This window comes from Rhipicephalus sanguineus, chromosome 8 (genome assembly GCF_013339695.2).
Source record: "Rhipicephalus sanguineus isolate Rsan-2018 chromosome 8, BIME_Rsan_1.4, whole genome shotgun sequence".
Lineage (NCBI taxonomy): Eukaryota > Metazoa > Arthropoda > Arachnida > Ixodida > Ixodidae > Rhipicephalus > Rhipicephalus sanguineus.
The window spans coordinates 161,421,061-161,442,781 of NC_051183.1; the positions used below are offsets into that span (position 1 = coordinate 161,421,061).

The 21,721-nt window shown below is 49.2% G+C and overlaps 1 protein-coding gene across 1 annotated transcript; it reads left to right on the forward strand.

The window, feature by feature from the left end:
• The first annotated feature begins 530 nt into the window (after positions 1–530).
• Positions 531–21,518, forward strand: LOC125759515 (probable cytochrome P450 12a4, mitochondrial). Its single transcript, XM_049418384.1, has 4 exons — positions 531–643; positions 10,346–10,424; positions 20,927–21,157; positions 21,513–21,518. The coding sequence occupies exons 1-4, from the start codon at positions 531–533 to the stop codon at positions 21,516–21,518; spliced, it is 429 nt and encodes a 142-aa protein (XP_049274341.1).
• The last annotated feature ends 203 nt before the right edge of the window (positions 21,519–21,721 follow it).

Genomic DNA, 21,721 nt, shown 5'->3' on the forward strand with positions numbered 1-21,721 from the left:
TTGCACTGTGAGGCTCACCACACATACGGCATCTGAGAGCAGATCTGCACCCTTTCATCGTGTGGCCATAGCGCCAGCATTTAACACACTGCAGGGGTCGAGGCGAAAGCGCTTCAACGCGGTAGATAAGAGGCCACGCCTTAATTTACGTTGGTCGATTCGACCCAGCAAAAGTTACAATCACCGACTCGGTAGGGACTTTAGCCTTATCAATAACTCGCCCACACCTAAACACTGAAATTGCACCAGCCTCTGCAAATATCTAATACCTCCGACGGAGTCATGTTGACGTCAACACCACGCACAAGTCCTTTCACACATGCTAAGTGAGGTGGGATGAATGCGCTCACCGGATTGGAAGTGAACATCGAACACTTCAGTAGGTCCTAAACACAAAGCTGGTCAGACGAAAAGCAGAGGATACCTCCCCTGCCGAACTGGCGGACCTCCGAAATGGTCTGAAAGTGTGCTGTGGCGGCTCGCAGCTCCGCTTGTATAACTTTGGGATTCTTCATCCTTATGTTACCATCATGGGTTGGGACAAGGGCCACAGGAACAGAAGAGATGCCGTTTCGCAAGAACAGGGCCACTGGTATCTCCTGCGGCGGAAGAGAAGCGGACCAGAGGAAAGCTCCTGGTCCAGGTGAGGAAAACGGCATGTCTGTTCATACAAGCGCAAAAACCACTCACTGATCGACAAGAGCACTAAAGGAGCACTGAGCAAGATAAAAATTAAGCAGCAACCACAGAAACTTTGGCCACAACCCCCAGATCGAGGGAACGTCCAGCGCTGCGACAGCTCGCCTTCTTAGGCAATCGAAGGACCTTCTTCTTCTTCTTACTCTTACTTCCCACTTCTTACTTCCCACTTCGTCGTCCTCAGTTATCTAGCCGGCCTTGAACACGTCCGAAGAACCGAAGACCCGAGCGTCGTCTTCCTCAGAGAAGTCGTGGCTGCTGCTCGAGCTTCCCACTTCGTCGTCCTTAGTTATGTAGGCAGCCTTGAGCCGTGTTTTCATCATATACAAGTACCGCCATCTAGCGGACACTCCATGAACTAAACGAGAGGTGGCTATTACATACGTCGGGGAAGCACGACCCACGGCTTAAGGAGCCTCGCCCCTAAAGAAATTATATTTTTAATTTGATGTTGAAAATTGCGAAAGAATGACTGCTAGCGTCACCCAACGGCGATGTGGTTTAATCTACTGGTATGAGAAGAAATCCTAGCAGGTGGACTCATTTTGCTTAAAAACAAACATATATAACTTGAAATTGTATTTTACGCACTTGAGGCACCTTTCGATTGCGTCACAGAGTGACTTTTTGCGTTTTTTTCCTCACGCACCAGAAAGGCGCACGGTGGCGCTGCTTGCGGCGCTGTTTTCGATTTCGTCTGCTTCAACTCATGCGCTATGCCATGGGGCTCTCCGCGCTGGTCGTACTGTGCCGCTGTATTGTTTTTAGGATGTCTTACATGTGCTGTGCTGTGAAGGTGCGCATTTATTGTCTCTTGTTGATGAATCGACTTGGCTTGGATCGCGGCAGCAGTGCTAAAATAAACACATAGACTGCGATTACAGCAAAACAAGTGTTCTGTTATCGTACAATAAGGCTTCAGTGAACCGCTAGCGCGCTGAAAACGACTGTTACATTCATTACAATAGGGTTCAGCGAATATAAAGTAATCCTACAGAAATCACCTGTGCTTTCGGTTTTAATTTTTACCTACACTACAATGGTCATCGCGTCCACCAACCAGTGTTGTGGGCATGTTTCACGCCAATCGAAGAAAACCGAACGCAGATCGAAAAATTCTGTGTTAAAAATTTCTACACACTTTCCAGAGAAATCGCTGCAAGGTTGGACACCAGACTGTACGCTTTCTATTGCGGTACAAAACACAAAAGCGATCAAGGACGGTAGACAGTCCCTTTAACCTAGAGATCGTTCCGGTAAGTTCCTTTACGAGCACGTCTCGCGTTTAGTCGCAAAAGTTCGACGGCTTATTGAAGATAATGGGAGCGGAGACGCAGGCCCTCGGGCCCATGCCACACTATTAGGGCTCGGTGACGTTTTCGGTGAATCGGCATGCCCCATGCGACTTTATGATCGGGTTCTTGATTTGGGCCTTCGATGGGGTTTGCTTGACGCTTGTGGGATCATGACCTCGACCGGCTGCCCCATCTGGTCGTCATTTGGGACGTCCCGAGACTGGGGTAGTTGCGCTCGTTGAAGTAAGGTGGGCTATCGTTATTCAACATTGGCTGCTTCGCTGGTGACTGGTAGTGTTGCGCGTTTCCCGCCTGTGCTGCGTTTGCGCGGACCGGCTTTTTAGCGAAACGGCACTGGGATCTTGAGCTGTTCGTTATGTGTCCTCTTAAGGGGTATTCACACGAGGGAGAAATCGGCGAGGGACACGGGGGGATTGCGGATCACGTGACCACGTCGTCACGGATTAGTGAGTGGGTGCGACACCCCGCGACTTCTCGGAGGAGACGGGGACCTTTTCCCCGAGTGGACAAACGATCCCCCGGCGGTGGGGGATATGGCGGAATTTCGGGCTCTTGTGTGGCCACATTGTTGCACTTGCTGCAGAGATCTGTTGCACTTGCTGCACTTGCTGATCCTGCAGAGAGCGGCAGTGGGTGTCCAGTCTGCAGCTGCATGGTCGTCTGCAGCTCGTCGTCAAACGGGTGGTGCAAGCCACCAGAGTAGTCTACTAACACTGGTCTGCCCCTCGGTTCGCCTTGTCCGTGTGAGTGGGGGACATTCGTGGAGACTTCACCTTGCGAGATAACGTCACTAGGCTCCGCCTTTATCCCCCGATGATTTGTCCCCTGTCTGAATACCCCTTTACAGACGATAGAGCGTGCTTGGCATGTTGGCGGCGTTCCTTGTGGTGTCGGCTTGTGGTATTCTCCTCAACGCGGGCAGCGTCGACGTCTAGGTTGAGGGCACACATCGCCCGGAATTTCGGCAGTTGCAGCATGCGTCCACCTTGCGATAGACAGGGTACACTCGGATGAGGCCACCACGGTTTAGAACCCATCTGTGTCGGTGGTCCCCAAGCAACGTGATGAGTAAATTCTTCGTTCTGTCCACGAGTCTGCAGCCTAGCATTTGGTAGTCGGGATTGCTATCTTGAAGGTCGTTTAGCGTCTCCTCATCGGTTGGGAAGGTGTGGGCGTAGAAATAGATGCCTCGCATTGCGTCGACGGGTGGCGGCGCGTACACGTGTATCTCGATCTGCCGGTCGTCTGCGAGCAGGACGGACGTGATGGGTTGGTAGCAACGCTGACGGTGAAAGTGTTATTTCTTGGGTGTATGCGTAGTCAGATGCGCGCCAAGCGGCACGACTGTCAAAGACAACAACTTAAGGATAAGAGAGGCTACGCAGCAACGACGATTTTAGTAAATAATGGTGCACATCTGCTATGCCAGCAACAATAATAAGGATAAGAGGACTTAAATACAGGAATAAAGCAAGTACAGAACAGAAAGCTGTCCTCGTCCATGAAAGAGCGTCAATGCCCCTTCCATTATGCTACCAAACACTTCATTGGAGATATTTTGTTCTGGAAGATAGCACCATTACAGAGGATTAAGTGTGACCGACTTATTCTTTGATGAATCTTAATTTTTTTCGTCATGTCATGTTGTGTTTCATATCAATGGGTTTGTCGAATGAGTATTCAAGCTACCCCAGTAATAAAGTTGTAGTTAAAAGAAAAAACTAGCAGTTGTTCTGCTAACGCTTCCGCTGACGTTCTGCTAACGTACCGGAACAAAGTAACGCTTGTCCTGGTACTGTGGTGTGCGTCGACACCATTGGGCAACGCCGAAAGCGAAGCTGTTATAAGTTTATTGCACCAAATAAGCTCCGTTGATTTCTGACTACAGCGACACAACGGCTATTTTTGTTATGCGAAATGACGTTTCCTCGTGTGGCAATAACGACAAAGGCCGTGCATTTTCATTGACTTGACCCGACAAGTACCATGTAATATTCATACGGTGGTAGCTAGGCGTGATTACTGAGGACTAAAAGAACAATTAGCAGTTCCGTGTACCAGTACAACCGATGAGCAAAGTTCCTTAGAAATGGGACGAAAACGACTATACGCCTGATCTCGCTGCTGGCTTTCATGAAGGCGGTAGGGTGGGAAGCGGGTGCGGAGAGCGTCTGCTGTGCTCGGTGCGGGAACGACTGAGTGATTGAGTGCGGCGCACGAAACGCAGGGAGACAACTGGGCGAGGGGTGCGAGCGGTGATAGGGCGGGGAGCTTCGACGGCGGCGACAGAACGCCGCGCGCGCTCATTGTCTTTTTGCTCCGGCGCCGGCTGGGGAGAGCGTGTGTTACTTACCTTCGACAAAGCGCCCGTAATGCGCAGGAATTATGGTTGTCATTTCACGATCCACAATAAAGGTGTTGAAAGTGAAGACGACCATTGTAACCAGTTGTGCACAGAGCTTATTTCTTTTACCCTGAATTTATGGCGCGCTAGAACCGAACAGCTCAAAGCCTACACGCTTGCTCTTAAATCACCGGCAACCGTAACTCAAAGCGATGCTTAAGAGAACGGAGCTTCGACGGCGACGGCGCGGTGCGCGCCTATGGAGCGTCGCTCCTAAAAAGTCACAACTTCGCCGAAAGGGTGAAGCGATGAATGCGATAGCAACGATCTGGCATGCTGTGCGAAGAAAGGCTAGCAGCTAACCTTTTGAGTCCGATGTCGCGTGCCTCTACAAAACGCTGGTTTAAGGGAATGCGGCTGCTCCAGGGAGCGAAGCGCTTTTCGTGCTGTCTGATGTCTCGGCGCGAAGTAATCTGTGAGAGCATAGCACGTATACAATGCGCCTACTGATGTCTGTCGAGACAGCGCGTACGCCAGGGCTCGCGACCACGCTATTTACCCGATGAAAGACGGGCGGGCTGTTTCCGCTCTACTGCTTTCGCAAACGCGGCCACCGCAGCGTGCGTAGTGCCTTCCGTCCTTCCAATGGCTTGAACGCAAACTGTCACGATGAGAGGAAGGCACGTATGAGCCATCTTTTGAATCATCCGTCGAGATATAAGCACCCTAGCGACCACGCCCTGTAAGTCAAAGTACAAGCGGCGTCCGGCATCCAGAAAGGATAAGATTTAGGCGTGTTGGTTGGTCGTCCCTTAAGCAGAATACATAGCGAAGAACCGAACAAAGGACAAGAAGACGACAGAACGAGCACTAGCTTTCAACAAACCTTTAATCGAGATCGTGGGCAGTATCTGGAACTGCAGAAAAGGAGAAGGAAAAAGAAACCAATTACACCATCTCCCACTAAAGGGAACCATGTTGGGATGCGAAGCAGCGCATGGGTCGACTTAGAGTTCCGTTCATCACGGGCCCGATCTTAACGCGTCCTTGCAAGTGGAGCATAATTTCGCTGTAGTTGCTGTTGCTGTTACTCGTCCCGAACTCTTGCTGGAGCACAGCACGCGCGCTCAGCGCCACGCCACGCGGGAGCACGTGGATTCATCGCGCGTCTGCAGAATATCGTTCCCCGACGCCATCACCTAATTGCTGAGAGAGTGTAAGGGGCAGAGGCCACAGCGTGTTACCCAGCCAGCGCCCTCTAGAATATTCTAGGTGGCATTCACCCAGCCCTTTACACAGGCCCGAACACGCTAGCGCGTGCCAGCGCACATGGTTCCCGAGCGGACGGTCGCCAATGAAAGGACGGACAGAGCCCCGAGCAAAAGCTTCTTGGCGTCTAAAATACAGGACATGCATCCTAGATCTATGCGCCGAGGCAAAACACGGCAGCCTGATGCTGTTTAAAGCGCGCCCTTGGGCGCCGTCTCGTGGGGGATAGAGATTCTGCCACGCTGAAGCACCTTCGACATGTGCTTGCCAGCAACGGTAAATGGTGTATAGCTCGCCGTTAGTATGCTGGAGGATGTGTACGTAGTAGCCGAGCGGCTAAACACATCGCGCCGCAGAGCGAGGGGTCGGAGGTTTGAATCCCCGTTCGCGCGCTTCGTAAAAATATTCTTCTAAAGTATTTTTGTGGCTCTTACATGTATGCACATAACTGCACGTACACACAACTGCATGGCGACGCCGACGGCAAAAACCCAGCGAAGACGTCCATCTAATTGATATCGGAATAAAAAGCAATGTAGCACGCTGTCCCATCAACACTTGCTTTCTTCCTGTCTTTTCATGTGTTAGAAGAATAGTAGCGAAAGTTGGGCTACTTGGTGGTTCATGCTTGTGATGTAAAAACAGCGACCACGAACGTTCATGCTTCAGCGCGGTGTCGTCGCTTCCTCTGTCCTTGTCTATATTTTGCGCTGTTTTTACATCACAAGCTAGAAGAATAGACTGTTGTGCGAGTTGGTAATTCATGATGAAAGAAAATAGCGGAAAAAAACATGGTTGATCCCTCCGTCATAAGAATCGGAATAAAACGAAAGTAAAGCCTGCCCTTACAGAAGTAACTGAATGTTTACTCTGCGTTGATATAGGAGAGTTTGCACAATGTATATGATGTCTGGCAGCTATATCACCGTTTAACGTGGATGCACCCACTATGATGATTGGTGGCACTTCTCCATCCCGACGACGAACGTTCATGCTAAATGATTAAACAAACCCTTGTGGTAGCTGCAGTAGTTAACGGTGAAAGCGTTATCAGAGAACTAGGTGCGATAGCCAGAAGAGCGTCGCATATTGGACGCAGAACTTGGTCGCCATCCGCGGCTTGTTAAAATGTGATTGATCACCACGGCCGGACTAGAGGGAAACACAAAGCGCGTCGTGCCGCCCCGGTAGCCCGGCCGCGATTTTTCTAGGGGCGAGCGCGTGAGTGGCGAACGCGGTGTTACAGCCAGGTGAGGCAGGCGCGCGTCGCAGAGCTATTTTTGGTTTGGATTAGCGTGATGCTATGAGCGAGGCCGACGCTTTTACAACACTTGGGGTAATGTCGCCCCCTCGCGGTGTGTTAAGGCGTTGACAAAATTGAACTTCTGTTGAAAACGCACCCAATGGGAGGGACGTGTAACGCGTGGCAGGTGCTAATCGCCGAGGCAAGAGTAATGACGAATTACTTTACTGTACCGCCTCCAGAGGGCAACAGCACCCCACCGACCGGGAGAGTGGTAGATATAAAAGCCGCGTTTGTAAAGCCTCTAGAGCCTGTGACCGTGGCGCAGTGGATAGCGTGCCCAGCATCTGTTGTTGCGGACCGAGCGGTCGTGGGTTCGATGCCTTTTGACGGACCTTTATTTCTTTGACATCTGATCGTGTAAATTTTTCGACGTCATTTTCGTGACGGAAATACGTCACTGTAGTCCTGGTGGACCCCGGCATAAAACACTTTTGTGTTAAAAACACAGGACGAGACGAAGACGGCTACACCACGCAAGCGCATTCTAACAACTGGTGTACACCAACAGATTTTTATCGGGACAACAACACATTTTCATGTGTTGTCCTCATGACCATGTATAAAACCAGCCATCGGGCGTACAATCAAATTATGTGTTTTGTTGACAGAATGCTGAAAGGTGCCTGATGACGTTTTTGGAAAAACACGCCCACTATCTTCCTTGTGGTTATTAGAGAGCGGAGTTTAGGAAAATGCCTATTTTGTTTTTTGCGTTCCTATCGACCCCTATTTGATATATGAGCATGAATTAGAGGTTAAGGGCTTTTATGGTGTTCTTATATATTGTATGGTGTTCTTGTAATGTTATTATATAATATACACATTGTAGTGGCGTTTGTGCCTAAATGACTGTATATGCCTATAAATGCCTATTTTCAAAATCGGCGCCTATGTGAACACTATTTATTTACCATCAAGTTTCCCTTTCGGTTGCAGTTTGATACCGTTATACATGTTCGCAGGCAACATTAACTGTTCGCAACTCTAAGGGTTTCAATCTGGTTCTCTGGTACAACCAACTCCCGCAAAACAACCGCTAGCAGCGGCGACGTTGGCGAATGCGAAACCGCGCGGAGCAATCAGGCCAAAGGAAAGTGCACAGCAAAAGAAGAAAGAAAAATATGCGCACGCGGCTTTTGTTTTGTTTGAAATTTACTCTTTAAGGTGTTCACCGCCAGGGGACATACTGGCTCCACGCGATTCGACCTGACCAATAGGAGGCATCCCTTCCACCTGGTCTATAAGAAATCTGTTCATGTGCTCCTGCTCTGACCTCAGTCACGCGGAAAACAAGGACGCCCAGGAGTATGTTGATTCAAGTGTACACTTGACACACCATGCTACAGAATAAACGGAGAGACCGTGCTCTGCGAACCGTGGAGAATAAAGGAGAATTGCAGGGTTAAACAGTTGCTGCCTTTGCGCCAATTAATATCTTTGTTTTCTTATCGTAGATACAGGTCGAACGCGTCTTCGTTTGCGGTTATTCGCATATATGCAAATATCTATTCTGCCTATATTTACGATGTTGGAGGCCTAAAACGCTGTTTTGCCCATGTATTTTTGGCGCCTAAAGCACGCTTTTATAGTGCCTAAAGATCACGCATCTAGTGATTATCTATTAGAGGCGTCACACGTACCCTGTTGACCACAGCTGTTGCGGGAAGGAAGGGAATACGAAAGGGAGATGGCAGGGAGGTTAACCAGACAGCAGTCCGGTTGGCTACCCTACGCTGGGGGAAAGGAAATGGGAGTGGAAAGATGGGAGAGACAGAGAGAGGGGGAGCGAAAAAATAGAAATGATCAATAAATGCACTGACACGTATGTAGCGGTGGCACTGTAGTCACAAGTGCTCACAGGCGTTCACACAGGCCCGTAGTCCTTAAAAAGCACAAAAGTGATTAACTGCCTTGTGGGTCGACGAGCGATGGGGACGGTGCTCCAGCAGCATGTGCACGGAGAGCGGCCGATCATCCAATCGCCGCATTGAATCAGAAAGAGTTCGTCTTTCAGAAACAAATCGAGGGCAGCGGCATAGCAGACGATCGATGTATTTCTCAGTGCAGCAGACCTCGCATGCCGCACTGTCTGTCACTCCAATTAATGTTGTGTATGCCTTCGTGAAGGCAACTCCTAACCCAAGCCGACAAAGAAGCGAAGCTTCACGTCGACGAAGTCCGGATGGAGGTGGGAGTTCCAGCGTAGGGTTTATTTGGTGGGGTCTCGTACGTCTTATACTTGGCATGTTACACTCCGCCAAACAGAGACTACGTGCCAGGTGACGAAGCTGCCTCGCAGCGTCTGTCCTGGAAAGAGGAATCGGAACGGTGGTCTCTTCTTGATGGGATGCGGGCATAACAAAAAGGCGGATCATCTTGCCCGCGGACCAAGAACGTGGGGGCGTATGAAAAGTGTGCCGCCTTTATTGAAGAGTCCAACGAAACTCTAAGCAACAATTTATAATCGCGAGAGCTCAAGAAGGAATAGACAAATGGTGTATTGCCTTTTGCATATGCAGTGTAAGATAAACGTGAAGCACCAAAAGTTCTTTCCTGTCACCCAGTTGGGTAGGACAGGCAAACACATGCAGAAATGTAGCGGAGCCTAAAATATGTTTCCTCACTTCGTGGTATTCTACTATATTGCCATCCATGCCAACCGCTGTTTCCTATCATTTGCAAGCGTGGCCTGCCTTCGGTCGGCCAGTTGTAGGCTTGCGACTCCTGCCAAGCACACACCTCGCTTGGCTTCCAATAACATTCCAATTATGTCCAGCTTTGCCACTGGTGGCTTGCGATGCTTAGGCCTAGCAAATTTTGCTGGTAGGGTTCAGTATTAACCTGTGCACGTATACTTTGTAAAGTGTCATGTTTATGTGTTCATAGTGCACATATTATAAACTTCAATCGTAACAACACACATATGGTTCTGCTTGAAAGATTGTCATCTGAAACCACTTAGAATACTTGCTAATATGTGGAAAATGCTGTATGAAGTTCCGCTGCAGTCCATCGTAAAATCTGCCACACGCAAAAGCGATGTTTTGCATCAACAAATCCAGATTACTTAGCCTGTAGAAGCTACGTTTCATGCGGAACAGTGTCAATTATGACGCACATGGTGCATATAATAATAATAATATCTGGGGTTTAACGTCCCAAAACCACGATATGATTATGAGAGACGCCGTAGTGGAGGGCTCCGGAAATTTCGACCACCTGGGGTTCTTTAACGTGCACTTAAATCTAAGTACACGGGCCTCAGACATTTTCGCCTCCATCGAAAATGCAGCCGCCGCGGCCGGGATTCGATCCCGCGACCTTCGGGTCAGCAGTCGAGCGCCATAACCACTAGACCACCGTGGCGGGGCTATGGTGCATATGTAAGGTTTTGCTTTGTCTACCTTTCAGGCTTCATCCCATTATCCCTGGCGTAAATCTGAAATTAAAGCGCGACATCATCATGTCTGGTTACCGCATACCAGCAAATGTGAGTATTCCCGGTTTTTAACTTAGGTTTCTCACGCGTAGATTAAGTAGCGCTCTGGCCCCACATATAGCGTAATGCGAAAGAGGTGGCTTTATGTGAATAGGTGTCCGCCACCTCTTCTATAGGGAGTGAGGAGCGCGCAGCTGACCATATAAGGTGGCCAAAGATCTATGTGCTTCGGACCACATTCAACCTCGCAAAATTCCCAGATTCTGCTGTGTAACAACAGTACTCGCTTTGCCTCATACTCGCAAGGAAAAACTGGTCGCGCGCAAACTAGACAAAAGACCCGGAGGAGCGCAAACTTCCAACTAACTTTATTTTTCACCGCTTTCAGTATTACCGTGGTGACCACGTGAATGACTATTGACAGCGACGAAAAATAGTTAGTTGAAAGTTTGCTCTCGTCCGTGTCTCCTTGTGTAGTTTGCGCGCAGCCATTTTCCCTTGATGCTTTGGGGTTTTCGAGCCAGTTTGCTGCAAATGATGCCATAGCTCTGGAAAGACGGCGTTGTCCTGTCGTCTCTCACATGCTGTCTTTCCGGCGCTATGGTATCACTTACATGCTGCTTTGGGATCGCTGAACACATCTCTTGCGAAGGGGAGCGCAGACGCGGTTCAACGGAAAGTAGACAGAATTTCCTGTCGTGTCAGCTTGCGCCTGAACCGCTTCCCCTTCGCAAGATGCTCAACCAACTAGCGCAACGACTCACTGTTTTCATCCGGTTAGGTTCAAGTTATTTCCAATGCAATAGCCGGTCCGCTGGTCGCTTCTGCGCTCTCTGTCCGAATTGGGCCACTGGCCCTGAGACTGATCGGCCACCGCAATACTCCTGCTACGAAAGTATTTCGACTTATCAAAGCCCTTGGTTGTCGGGCTCTCACGGCTTCTATGTTTCTTTTAATATTATACTCTGCGTGCATGTATCTATAGAGCGATAAAACCAGGAGGCTGTCCCGCGTTTTATGGGGCAGGTCGTTGCTGGCGCCATATTGCGTTAGTGTATCTAGGTCACTGAGTATCCAAAAGCGCAGCGCCGATAAAACAGGGCAAGACGAAATACAGAGCGACATCACAAGCGCTGTCGTTGTGTGTTTCTTCTTGTTTTGGTCTATTCGCAGAGCTCACGTAGTTGGCCGTGTCATGTTTCTAACAGCGACGCTGTTTAAGCTGTCGGCAACTTGTTCTCAGTCGTGACAAATCATCGCCACCGAGAACCGACACGCGCTCTGTTAATTCGCTTTACAGTGAATCTGTTTAGGCTATCAGTAACTTGTGCTCCCTCGTGCAAACCTCTTCAGTGCGCCGCAGGAATTGGGCAAGCCCCACTACCGAGTTCAGCAGGCGGCAGTGTCTGACGAAAACGAAAACGTGAAAGATGGAGAGAAAATAGAAAGAAAAGGGGAGAGAAAAATACAGAGAAATTAGCGAAATAAAGATAAAAAGGCAGAAAACATAGACAGAGGGAGACACAAAGAAAGAGAGAAGGAGACAGAAAGAAACGGACACGAAAACGAGATACAAAAAACAGAGCAAGGCAGAAAGAGACAGAAATACAGAGAAACGAAGAAATTGAAAGAAAGAAGTAAAAAACAACAGATACAAAAAAGAGATATATGAAACAGAGAGAAAGTGAAAGAAATAGATGAAAAAAAAGAAAACAAAAGCGGACCATGGGGCGATGCGAAGCAGCGTTTCGGCATGTCGAGCCCGCGTTTCATCCGTAGCAGTTTCCCGCCGACGTTGCCGTTTGCCTCTAGCCCGGAGCTCGGGGTCCGCTTGCCGACGTTTACGTTGCGCTTCGGCGCGTCGAGCCTTCCGCTGCTCCGCGATGTCCGCAGGCGTTAAGCTATTACTGCAACTGGCGCCCACGTTGGAACTCATGACACCGGCGCAGCCGACGCAGTGACTGAGCGTGTGTGCGACCTAACGCGAGCCTTTTATCTAAACGAGGAGAGAGAGTGGAGAGGAAGTGTGTGGAGAGGGTTTCCGCATGCGCGGTAAGGGTGGTCACGCCGCACACCACCACCACCGGATTGAACTGCGCCATAAGATGCTTCGCATCTAAAAATTGCGGCAGATCACACGTCTTGTGCGAATCGGTTTCATGCGAACCAGTCAACGAGTTCAGCCTGCATTTTGTATCTTTTAGGAAGCGTTACGAGGTGGAGCGAGGTGTTTTTGTAAATGGTTGTAAGTTCCGTGCACACCATAGGCTTACCAGGCACGTGTAACTTATGGTCTGACGTAACGACAGCACTCACGTTAGATCACAGACGTCATTATTATTGAGTCGAAGTGCACTTTACGGTGCGAGGATCTGTATATCATACGTAACTTCCCTTAGCGTATTCCTCCGGGGTCGAGCAACGCTGGAATATAGCTTGCTGAATCATAGGAATAGAAATGTAATGCTTATTACACTGTTCTAAAAGTGCAGCCAACACTGGAACCGCAACTGAAGTTAATCCGACATGGCGCCTGTATCATAGGTGTACACACCATACATAATGTTTTCTGCGTTGTTATAAAATTAGATAGCCAGCACCACAACCCCAATTGTCGTTTCGCCGACATTACGCCTGGGTAGGGTGTTTTACGAAAGCAGTTTCTGGACCTGTCGTGCATTTGTGGCAGAGTACCTAACTGCGTTTATATCGACGAAGCCTATATAAACATAATGGAAGAAATCTACAGTGGATCCACAGCCACTATAGTCCTCCATAAAGAAAGCGACAGAATCCCAATAAAGAAGGGCGTACGGCAGGGAGACACGATCTCTCCAATGTTATTCACCGCGTGTTTACAGGAGATTTTCAGGGCCCTAGATTGGGAAGAGTTAGGGATAAGAGTTAATGGAGAGTATCTCAGTAACCTACGATTCGCTGATGACAATGCATTGATGAGTAACGCGGGAGACGAATTGCAGCTCATGATTACTGAACTGGATACAGAAAGTAGAAGAGTAGGTCTGAAAATTAATATGCATAAAACTAAAGTAATGTGGAACAATCTTGGCAGAGAACAGCGCTTTGCGATAAGTGGCGAGACACTGGAAGTTGTAAAGGAGTACGTCTACTTAGGACAGGTAGTAGCCGCGGAGCCGAACCATGAGAGTGAAATAACTAGAAGAATAAGGATGGGTTGGGGCTCATTCGGCAAGCATTATCAAATCATGAATGGTAATCTACCACTATCCCTCAAGAAGAAGGTACGTAGCTTCATCATCATCGCCATTCATCATCATCGTCATTTTCCAGCCACCGCGTCGCGTATCTCGCGCAGCTCATGCCTAGCGCTCGAGGCGCGAGCAGTTTAGAACGAGCTCACGCTCCTGGAAGCTGGACGCCGGCAGCCGCTGCCGCTCTACTTGTACCAGGGCCTTCGAATAAAGTGGCGAGACTTCGGCACGGCCACGTCGGCCGCCTTCACGTCTCCCTCTGGCTACAATTGGTGACCCGGAGAACACGCCCTTCGCCGAGCGGCCCGCTGCCATGCTTTCGCGACTCTGCCCTCCAGTTCCGCCGTTTCACCCGGCCTACACCCAAGCGTGGTTTATGCAGCTCGACGCCTGCCTCGCGGTGCATGGCGTCACAGCGCAGCCGCTCATGCACGATATCCTGCTTGACGCCCTCCCGGCTGAGCTGCGTCATCTGTCCGCCGCGTCGTCCTCCAGCCCGCAGCCATACGACGACCTCTGCGCTGCGGTGCTGGCCCGCTACGGCGAGACGAACCGCCCGCTACCGGGGATTCGGCTTCATTTCTGCGGGGGGGAGTAATCTGTAGCGTCATCATCATCGCCATTCATCATCACCGTCATTTTCCAACCACCGCGTCGCGTATCTCGCGCAGCTCATGCTTAGCGCTCGAGGCGCGAGCAGTTTAGAACGAGCTCATGCTCCTGGAAGCTGGACACCGGCAGCCGCTGCCGCTCTACTTGTACCAGGGCCTTCGAATAAAGTGGCGAGACTTCGGCACGGCCACGTCGGCCGCCTTCACGTCTCCCTCTCGCTACAGTTATATAACAGCTGCATCTTACCGGTACTTACCTACGGAGCAGAAACCTGGAGACTTACAAAGAGGGTTCAACTTAAATTGAGGACGACGCAGCCAGCGATGGAAAGGAAAATGATAGATGTAACCTTAAGAGACAGGAAGAGAGCAGAGTGGGTCAGGGAACAAACGGGGTTTAAGGACATCATAGTTGAAATCAAGAAGAAGAAATGGATATGGGCCGGGCACGTAGCACGTCGGCAGGATAACCGGTGGTCATTAAGGGTAACTGACTGGATTCCAAGAGATGGCAAACGCGTGAGGGGGAGACAGAAAATTAGGTGGGTAGATGAGATTAAGAAGTTTGCAAGTATTACGTGGCAGGAGAAAGCACAGGACCGGGTTGATTGGCGGAACATGGGAGAGGCCTTTGCCCTGCAGTGGGCGTAGACAGGCTGATGATGATGATGACCTAACTGCTATCGCAGAGTGCTTGGTTTCGGTTCCTCCTCGGTTCCTCATTTTGATTCTTTCGTTTGTAGAGTCAACGCTGCCAATGTTGCTTTTTTGTTAACAATATCGCATTTAAATTACCAATGTCTGTTCTCGCTGTTCCTGGTTGCTTGGTTGGTTGATCCTAGAGGAATGGCACAACCCACCCCGAGGGAGCGGCCACGAATCGTGCGGCGGTAGGATGTGTGAGTGGAAAAAAAAATTACATCATTTCCCGCTAAAGGGGACCATGAGGCGATGCGAAGCCGGAGCACCTCCACGATCGCGTTCCGTTGGCGTTCTTTGGGCATGCTAACGACCTCGCGTCGTGGAAAGCGAAGAGGAACGCTACGCGCGTGTTGTCTTCCCTCTAACCTGGCCGCTAATTCTCACAGGGCGAGCGGGGAACGCGGTCGGCAGGCATGCGAGAGGGGGGGCAGCGTAGGAGAGGAGAGAGAGGGGGAGGGGACGCACATGCGCTGGTGCTCATTGCGGCGTTGCACAGGAGAGAATTTCGGCATGTCTAGCCCGCGTTTCAGAGGGGAAGCGGAGAGGGGGAGGGGAGAGGGGAAGCGGAGAGGGGAAAAGGGAGAGGGGATGTGGACAGGACATGCGCATGCGCAGTAACGGTGGTCACGCCGCACACCACCACCACCACCGGATTGAACTTCGTCATAAGATACTTCGCATCTAAAAAGGATAATTCTAAAGAGATAATTTTAGGTAAGCGAAAATGTTATTTGTGTTCGCGGTTTCACAATTGAATGCTAAAGAGATAGAAAAAAAGAAAGAGAAAGAGTTAGTTAAATAAAAGCATTAAATAATTAACGATAAATGAAATAAATAAGGTAAGTATGGGTAGATATAAGCTGTCAATAACCTGTGGCACATACCTGAATACCGCGGCCCGTGTTAAATGAGTATGTGCCACACGTGTCTCGAGGAAAGGGTTTGACGACGTACGCGAGATGATTTTCCCACTATTCATGTCATGTCCGGCGGTCATATTCGTGAAACCCATTTCTCCTGCCGTGCCAATTTCGGTCTACACCGACTTAAGGAGGCGATCACGAGAGCACCCCGACTTAGGTGGCTAGATAGATAGATAGATAGATAGATAGATAGATAGATAGATAGATAGATAGATAGATAGATAGATAGATAGATAGATAGATAGATAGATAGATAGATAGATAGATAGAAATGCTGAAAGTACCTTTGGTTTGCTAAAAAAATGCTTCGCATTTAAAAATTAAGAAAATTATCACCGCCATATCCACGAATTCACCGCCATATCCCGCCATATCCGCCATATCCACATTCCTCTACGACCATATATAGACGTGACAACGTTGTGCAACTGTGGCCGAACGTGTGGTCGAGGAAATCGCGCTTGGAGCGCGCGTCGGCGCCGCCAACCTCAGGTAGCGACCGCTTTTGACGCTTAGCCGCGGCATCCCGCGCTCACACTTCGGGGTTCTGTTGCCGCCGCTTCCGTGCTGCTTCTGCTTCGCGGCATCACCCCGCAGGGTCCGCTTGACGGCGCGCCCGCTTCTCTTCTGCTTCGCTGGCCCGCAGCTCTGGGTTTGCTTGACGGCGAGCCTTCTTCGCTTCGGCCTCCCGGGCTCTCACCACAGGGTCTTGGCGGCGAGCCGGAGCTGCAGCTGCGTTGCGAGCCCGCCGCGCTGCTGCCTTGGCTGCGGTGTTCATGCAGTGGAGCGGCAACGATGAGTGTTCACTGGGTGAGCTCGGCGAAGAGAAAGGAAGCGCGCCAAACGCGAGCGCCAAACGAGAGGCGTGGCCCTCAAGGATAGCGCACACGCCCAGAGTGGTGTGCGCTGCCTTGCGTGGCGACGTGCCATCTATTGAGCATTCTTCAAATCACCGGAGAGAGCGCAGCTGCGCCTATCAACTTTGGCGGGACCAATGAGAACTAGTGTACACGCCACCGACGGACAAGGCGCGAGTATATGAAGCTTGGCGAGCGAGCCCCTAAAACAAGGAAGTCTCTCCAGCCCCCTTCAGGCTTGGCACCGCTAGTGCGATGCTGCCATAATTTTTATAATGTTTCGCATGCGTTTCCTCATCCTTTTTTTAGACTGGCAGCAATCCAACGCCTTGATATCGTCAAAATAGATTCGCAACCACATCATGCGCAGTGCGCTGCCAAATACCATGACGACCGTAGCATTTAAGTCAGATATTTCTTTAACATTTATTGGTGGGCTATTTGGTTGATGGTTATAGCATGTGGCAGTGCACGCCAGGTGAAAGGATGGCGCGAAACGAGAAATTCTCTTAATCTGATCGGCCCGTCTGTCCTGTATATCATTTCGCGCACGTGAGAGAAATTTTGTTAACTACATTATCTACGCAATCGAAGTGCCTATTTGAATGCCTTATTTCGCGGCTGTTTCTTCACGATTTTTCTTTATCTGTACTTACTTTTTTGCAAAGCCCTATCATTTCTAAAGGAGTGGAGGAAACAACTCTCGGGCCAAGCCTTTCAGCGATCACTTTGAGGCCACGTGAAATGTGATGCATGTTGTGTTACGCATTCAGTTCATCCTATCCTCGTCAGTGTTGTTGGCTGCATCCTTTCTTTTGCTCAGGCCTCTCAACACTTTCAGGGACAGAACTGGCGCAAGAACTACTCTACGGTTGCTTAGGAACTTGCCGCAGTATACTCCGCCTGACTGTATGTTGACACGACTTTCTGATAGCTTGGTTGACATGTTTGAAATGGCGATGACTCTCTTTACTAATTTTTGAGGGCCGTGTGTCGTAAGGTAACAAACTTTTTCACTAATTGATTTGTACTTCGAACAAGGGTTGGCTGCACCAAAACTCAGCGAAACGTGTAACTATTGTAGGTATTCCTTAGCTGGCGTTCCCACTGTGATCTCTAGGTCTTAGTGCGCTGTTGTGAACATGTCGACACATTCTGTTTCCTTATGATTTTAAAATTGGCGAAATGGAAATGAAACAATACAATCATATACGTAACGTAAACGTCTTACAGCTCGAATGCTATTAGCTCATTGTATCCCCTTTAGCAAGAAAAAGGTCACACAGTGCTGAAGCTAAACAAAACCTGATCCCAGCGTTCTGTACAAACACTTCCCAGGAAAATAACAAGCAGTAATTACCAACAGTAATAACAAATTGTTAGCCATAACGAAGTCAAGAAAGACTTTTGACTCATTCGGCTATTCCGCAGCTTGTAGGAGAGCTCCTTTTTTGTACTTTGAAATCGCATAGGCCCTTATGCATGGTTCAACGCGGTGTCATAATACATACACAAACTTGCTTCATGTAGGAAGTCTAATAGTGAACATGAAGCGGTCCGTGAATCTGGCCATCAAGGTCGGGTGGTCAGTCAGGCCTGCTGCGAGGAGTGGCGAAGACGGCTTAAAAGCCAACTCCGGCGATTTTTTGACCATGTCGAAGTAATGGTGCTGCTATGCTCCTGAGACGCTCCTGTCACGGGCCCGATAGTAGAAATCCTCGGCACATCTGACCATTAATATAAATAGGCAAACAAGCGCAACACCGAAACCCAGCCACTTTCTTTGTCTGAGTAAAAGCTGGGAAAAACCGGAAATCGTGCAAGGCATGCTGATCCCGCCGGAGCAGAGTACGAAAGCGGCGAAGCGCAGTCGCTCAGCGGAACAGCTGCAGTGTCCGTGACTGGCCGTGCCGCCACGTGCACAGCAGCTGTTGGACAATGGCGGCTGCGATTCGAATGCATTTTGAGGCCAACTAGAATTGCCATTCTTCTTCGAAGAAGTATAGCACACTTGTTCAGTTATATGCATGCCAGGTTGCTCATTCCACCGCCAGGTGACAACACCTGTCCAAGCAGCTCAGCTTTTTGGCTGCCACGATCCGGCAAAATGTTAACGCTAAGAAGTTTGCGGACAAACCAAAGCTTTCTATACTGCTATGGGAAGAGTGCATAAGTTTGTGGATAGCGGCGTTTAACATCACGTCGGCGAAATTTTGCATAAGCCAAGAACGAACCACCTTTCGCACGACGCGCAGCTTACTGTATACGGAGGGGCGCGGTCACGGTGGACCCTGTACATGTGGCGGGAAGTGTTTCCGTACGGTAGTATTCGCGCATGTGCACTCTTCAGCCGGTAGGGTATTACTACGCTTTCCGTGTGGTAAACCAGCACTACTAAACCACTGTAGTATCGAGACGAAGGGTAGTCGTTAGCTGCAAGTGTTTACGGCGAATCTTGTGCAGCCCCCAATGCAGCCCCATTTACCACCCATCGCACGCACGCCCACAAGGAACTGAAATTCGCACACCCAACCAACGAAGCGCTGGCCAAACACACAAGATCGCTGCCTTGAGGACAGCAGACGCTGTAGTGGCACCTCGGTTTCGTAACTTTCTTCGCTTTGCCCTAAATGATGTCACACGCACAATGTCACCAATAATTGTGGGAAGCCAGGTGGGAGAGTTGGGGCAATCAATAAAATTCATTGTAAAGAATCTGCGCACCTCTCCAGCCTGTAAATGGCGTAAATGACGAAACGTGCAAAGGAACGTACCCAGTGTAGTTTATTGAGATTCATTGAGCTCGCAAAATCGGCGGAGTTGGCTGTTCAATGCAGGCTTGTGCAGGTCCACAGCAAGTGTGTCGCTGTCACATTGGGGATTGGGGCGTCACCAATTGGGCAAGGTGTAACACAGGGACGTTGTTGCGCCTAGAGTGTGGTCACACCTGGGGCTTCCGTCACGCCTGGGACGACCGTTTCAATTACCATAAATATGGTGCATATCGCACTTCCGCCGTTGAGTTGGTGCTTTTTTAACGGGATAGCGTTAGAGAGCTCGTGTCGCAGAAATTCCGGCGTCGGCGACGGCGACGGTGTCGACGTCGCTACCGACGCTTGTGAGCCAGAAAGAAAAAAATCCAGAAAGATGCAAGTAAAAAAACAATAAAAATCTTCGCTCCCATTGAGGATAGAACCCGGGCCGCTTGCGTGGGAAGCAGATGTCCTACCACAAAGCCAGGATGTTACTTGCAGCTGCTTCGAAAAAAAACACTACATAAACGCCATGTAGTGGAAGGAGTCTTCTTAACGCATTTTGTGCGTCAGGTGTCACGACGAAAATGATCCCATTCGGCGATTTGTTGGCGCATTGGCGAGGCCATCAAACTACGTTTTTTTGCGCGACGCTATGCTTCCAAAAAGCCCCGGATAGTGCAGCCATCGCCGCTAAAAACACACACGAACTTTAACACAGCTCTAAAAAGTGGACAACTATGTTCATCCAGCGGAAAACATATCAAGCCAACGTCTGCTTTCTAGAGGCGTTGATCAAGCAAACAGCAAACGCTGGATAATGTGCTGCCATCTGTGAGGTATTGTGAGAAATATGTCTCGGCGCTTGCACAGGAAAGTGCTTTAGATTGCGCGCGCGCGCGCGTGTGTGTGTCTGTGTGCGTGTGTGTGTAACAATACACATTAATAAGTATGCACTTAGTGGTTGATGTGCGCACTAGGGGCCGGATTTCGCTATCGCGTTCAACTCTTAAAGGCGAAGCTTAAGGGTCCCCCAATACTTTTCTAAAACATTTTAGCGCTATCTTTCATACGTCAGACATACCCACACATTACTCGAAAATACCATCTTTCACATTACCAACTAATGGCGATAAGTTTTGCATGAAGTACAATAAAGCGCATGTATACTCTGCTATTCTGCAAAAGCTCTGCTTAGACTGCATCTCCAGGGGATCCGCATTGGTATGTGACGATAATTTAGGGTTTTACCATGCTCATATTTCACGCCTTCATACAAAGTTTAAGTAGTATTCAAATGAGCAAGTTGTTTCATAGACAAACCAAGTCGGGTTAACTCAGCCAGAAGTCATAGTGCTGGTTTCATCCCTTTTCTCCGGTCGGCTGGTCCAGCTTGCGTTAGCTTCGTGTAGTATTTTCGCATACGTCTCGGCATGTAATAAATCTTTGTCTGCGACGTTTTCGATCCTCTCAGGTGGTGCTAAGAACTGAGTGGTTCGTAGCCGGCAGACTGGAAGAGAACTTCACTCAAGCATCCACGTTTCTGCCCGAGAGGTGGCTGAAGTCGAGCGAGGATCAGTCTGGCAAAGCTGGCGTTGAAGCATGGACCATGCACCCTTTCGCCTCGCTGCCATTTGGAACTGGACCACGGACGTGCATAGGAAAAAGGATCGCTGAGGCGGAACTCTGCTCACTGCTCACACAGGTACGCTGAATAAAGTTTCACTTAGTTTAAGAACAAACCTCAAGGTTTGCCAAGCACTTTTATTGTAATTGAAAGCGGCAACCTCTGCATATCGGAGACCCCGTTACTTTTCTCTGTTTCATCAGTACAGTCTGTTCGGTAGAGGGTGGCATTAAACAGACAGCCCGTGAGTTATTGTCCTTTATTTGGAATACAGCACACTTAGGTTTATGAAAAATAACAAAGTTTTGTATTACCGCTGCACCGTTAAAGTTTCAGCTTGCAAAATAAACAAAATGGACCATTTTTTCACGTTTTCCGTTCCTGCATAATAATCACACTCGTTTAGTGTGCTGTTGTTTTTTTTTTATTGCAGTTGTGATGACTGGACAACTCATGAAATTGGTTTTTGCATAAATGACACCTTTATTTGCGAAGAACAAAGGATTTTATCGGATTATTATGAGATAGAATGAAATGCCACATTTTATACAGAATAAATTGTTTCGTAGAATGAATACGGTTACTAATAGCGAGCTCACTAAGTACATTTACGTTTTTTGCTTAACCAAGCCCCTCATCACG

Excerpts from the sequence above, each read along its gene's own strand:
- LOC125759515 (XM_049418384.1), top strand. The coding sequence starts at position 531 with ATGGGTTGGGACAAGGGCCACAGGAACAGAAGAGATGCCGTTTCGCAA. Across the intron at positions 644-10,345 it reads GAGGAAAGCTCCTGGTCCAG|GCTTCATCCCATTATCCCTG; the intron begins GTGAGGAAAACG and ends TCTACCTTTCAG. Across the intron at positions 10,425-20,926 it reads GTTACCGCATACCAGCAAAT|GTGGTGCTAAGAACTGAGTG; the intron begins GTGAGTATTCCC and ends CGATCCTCTCAG.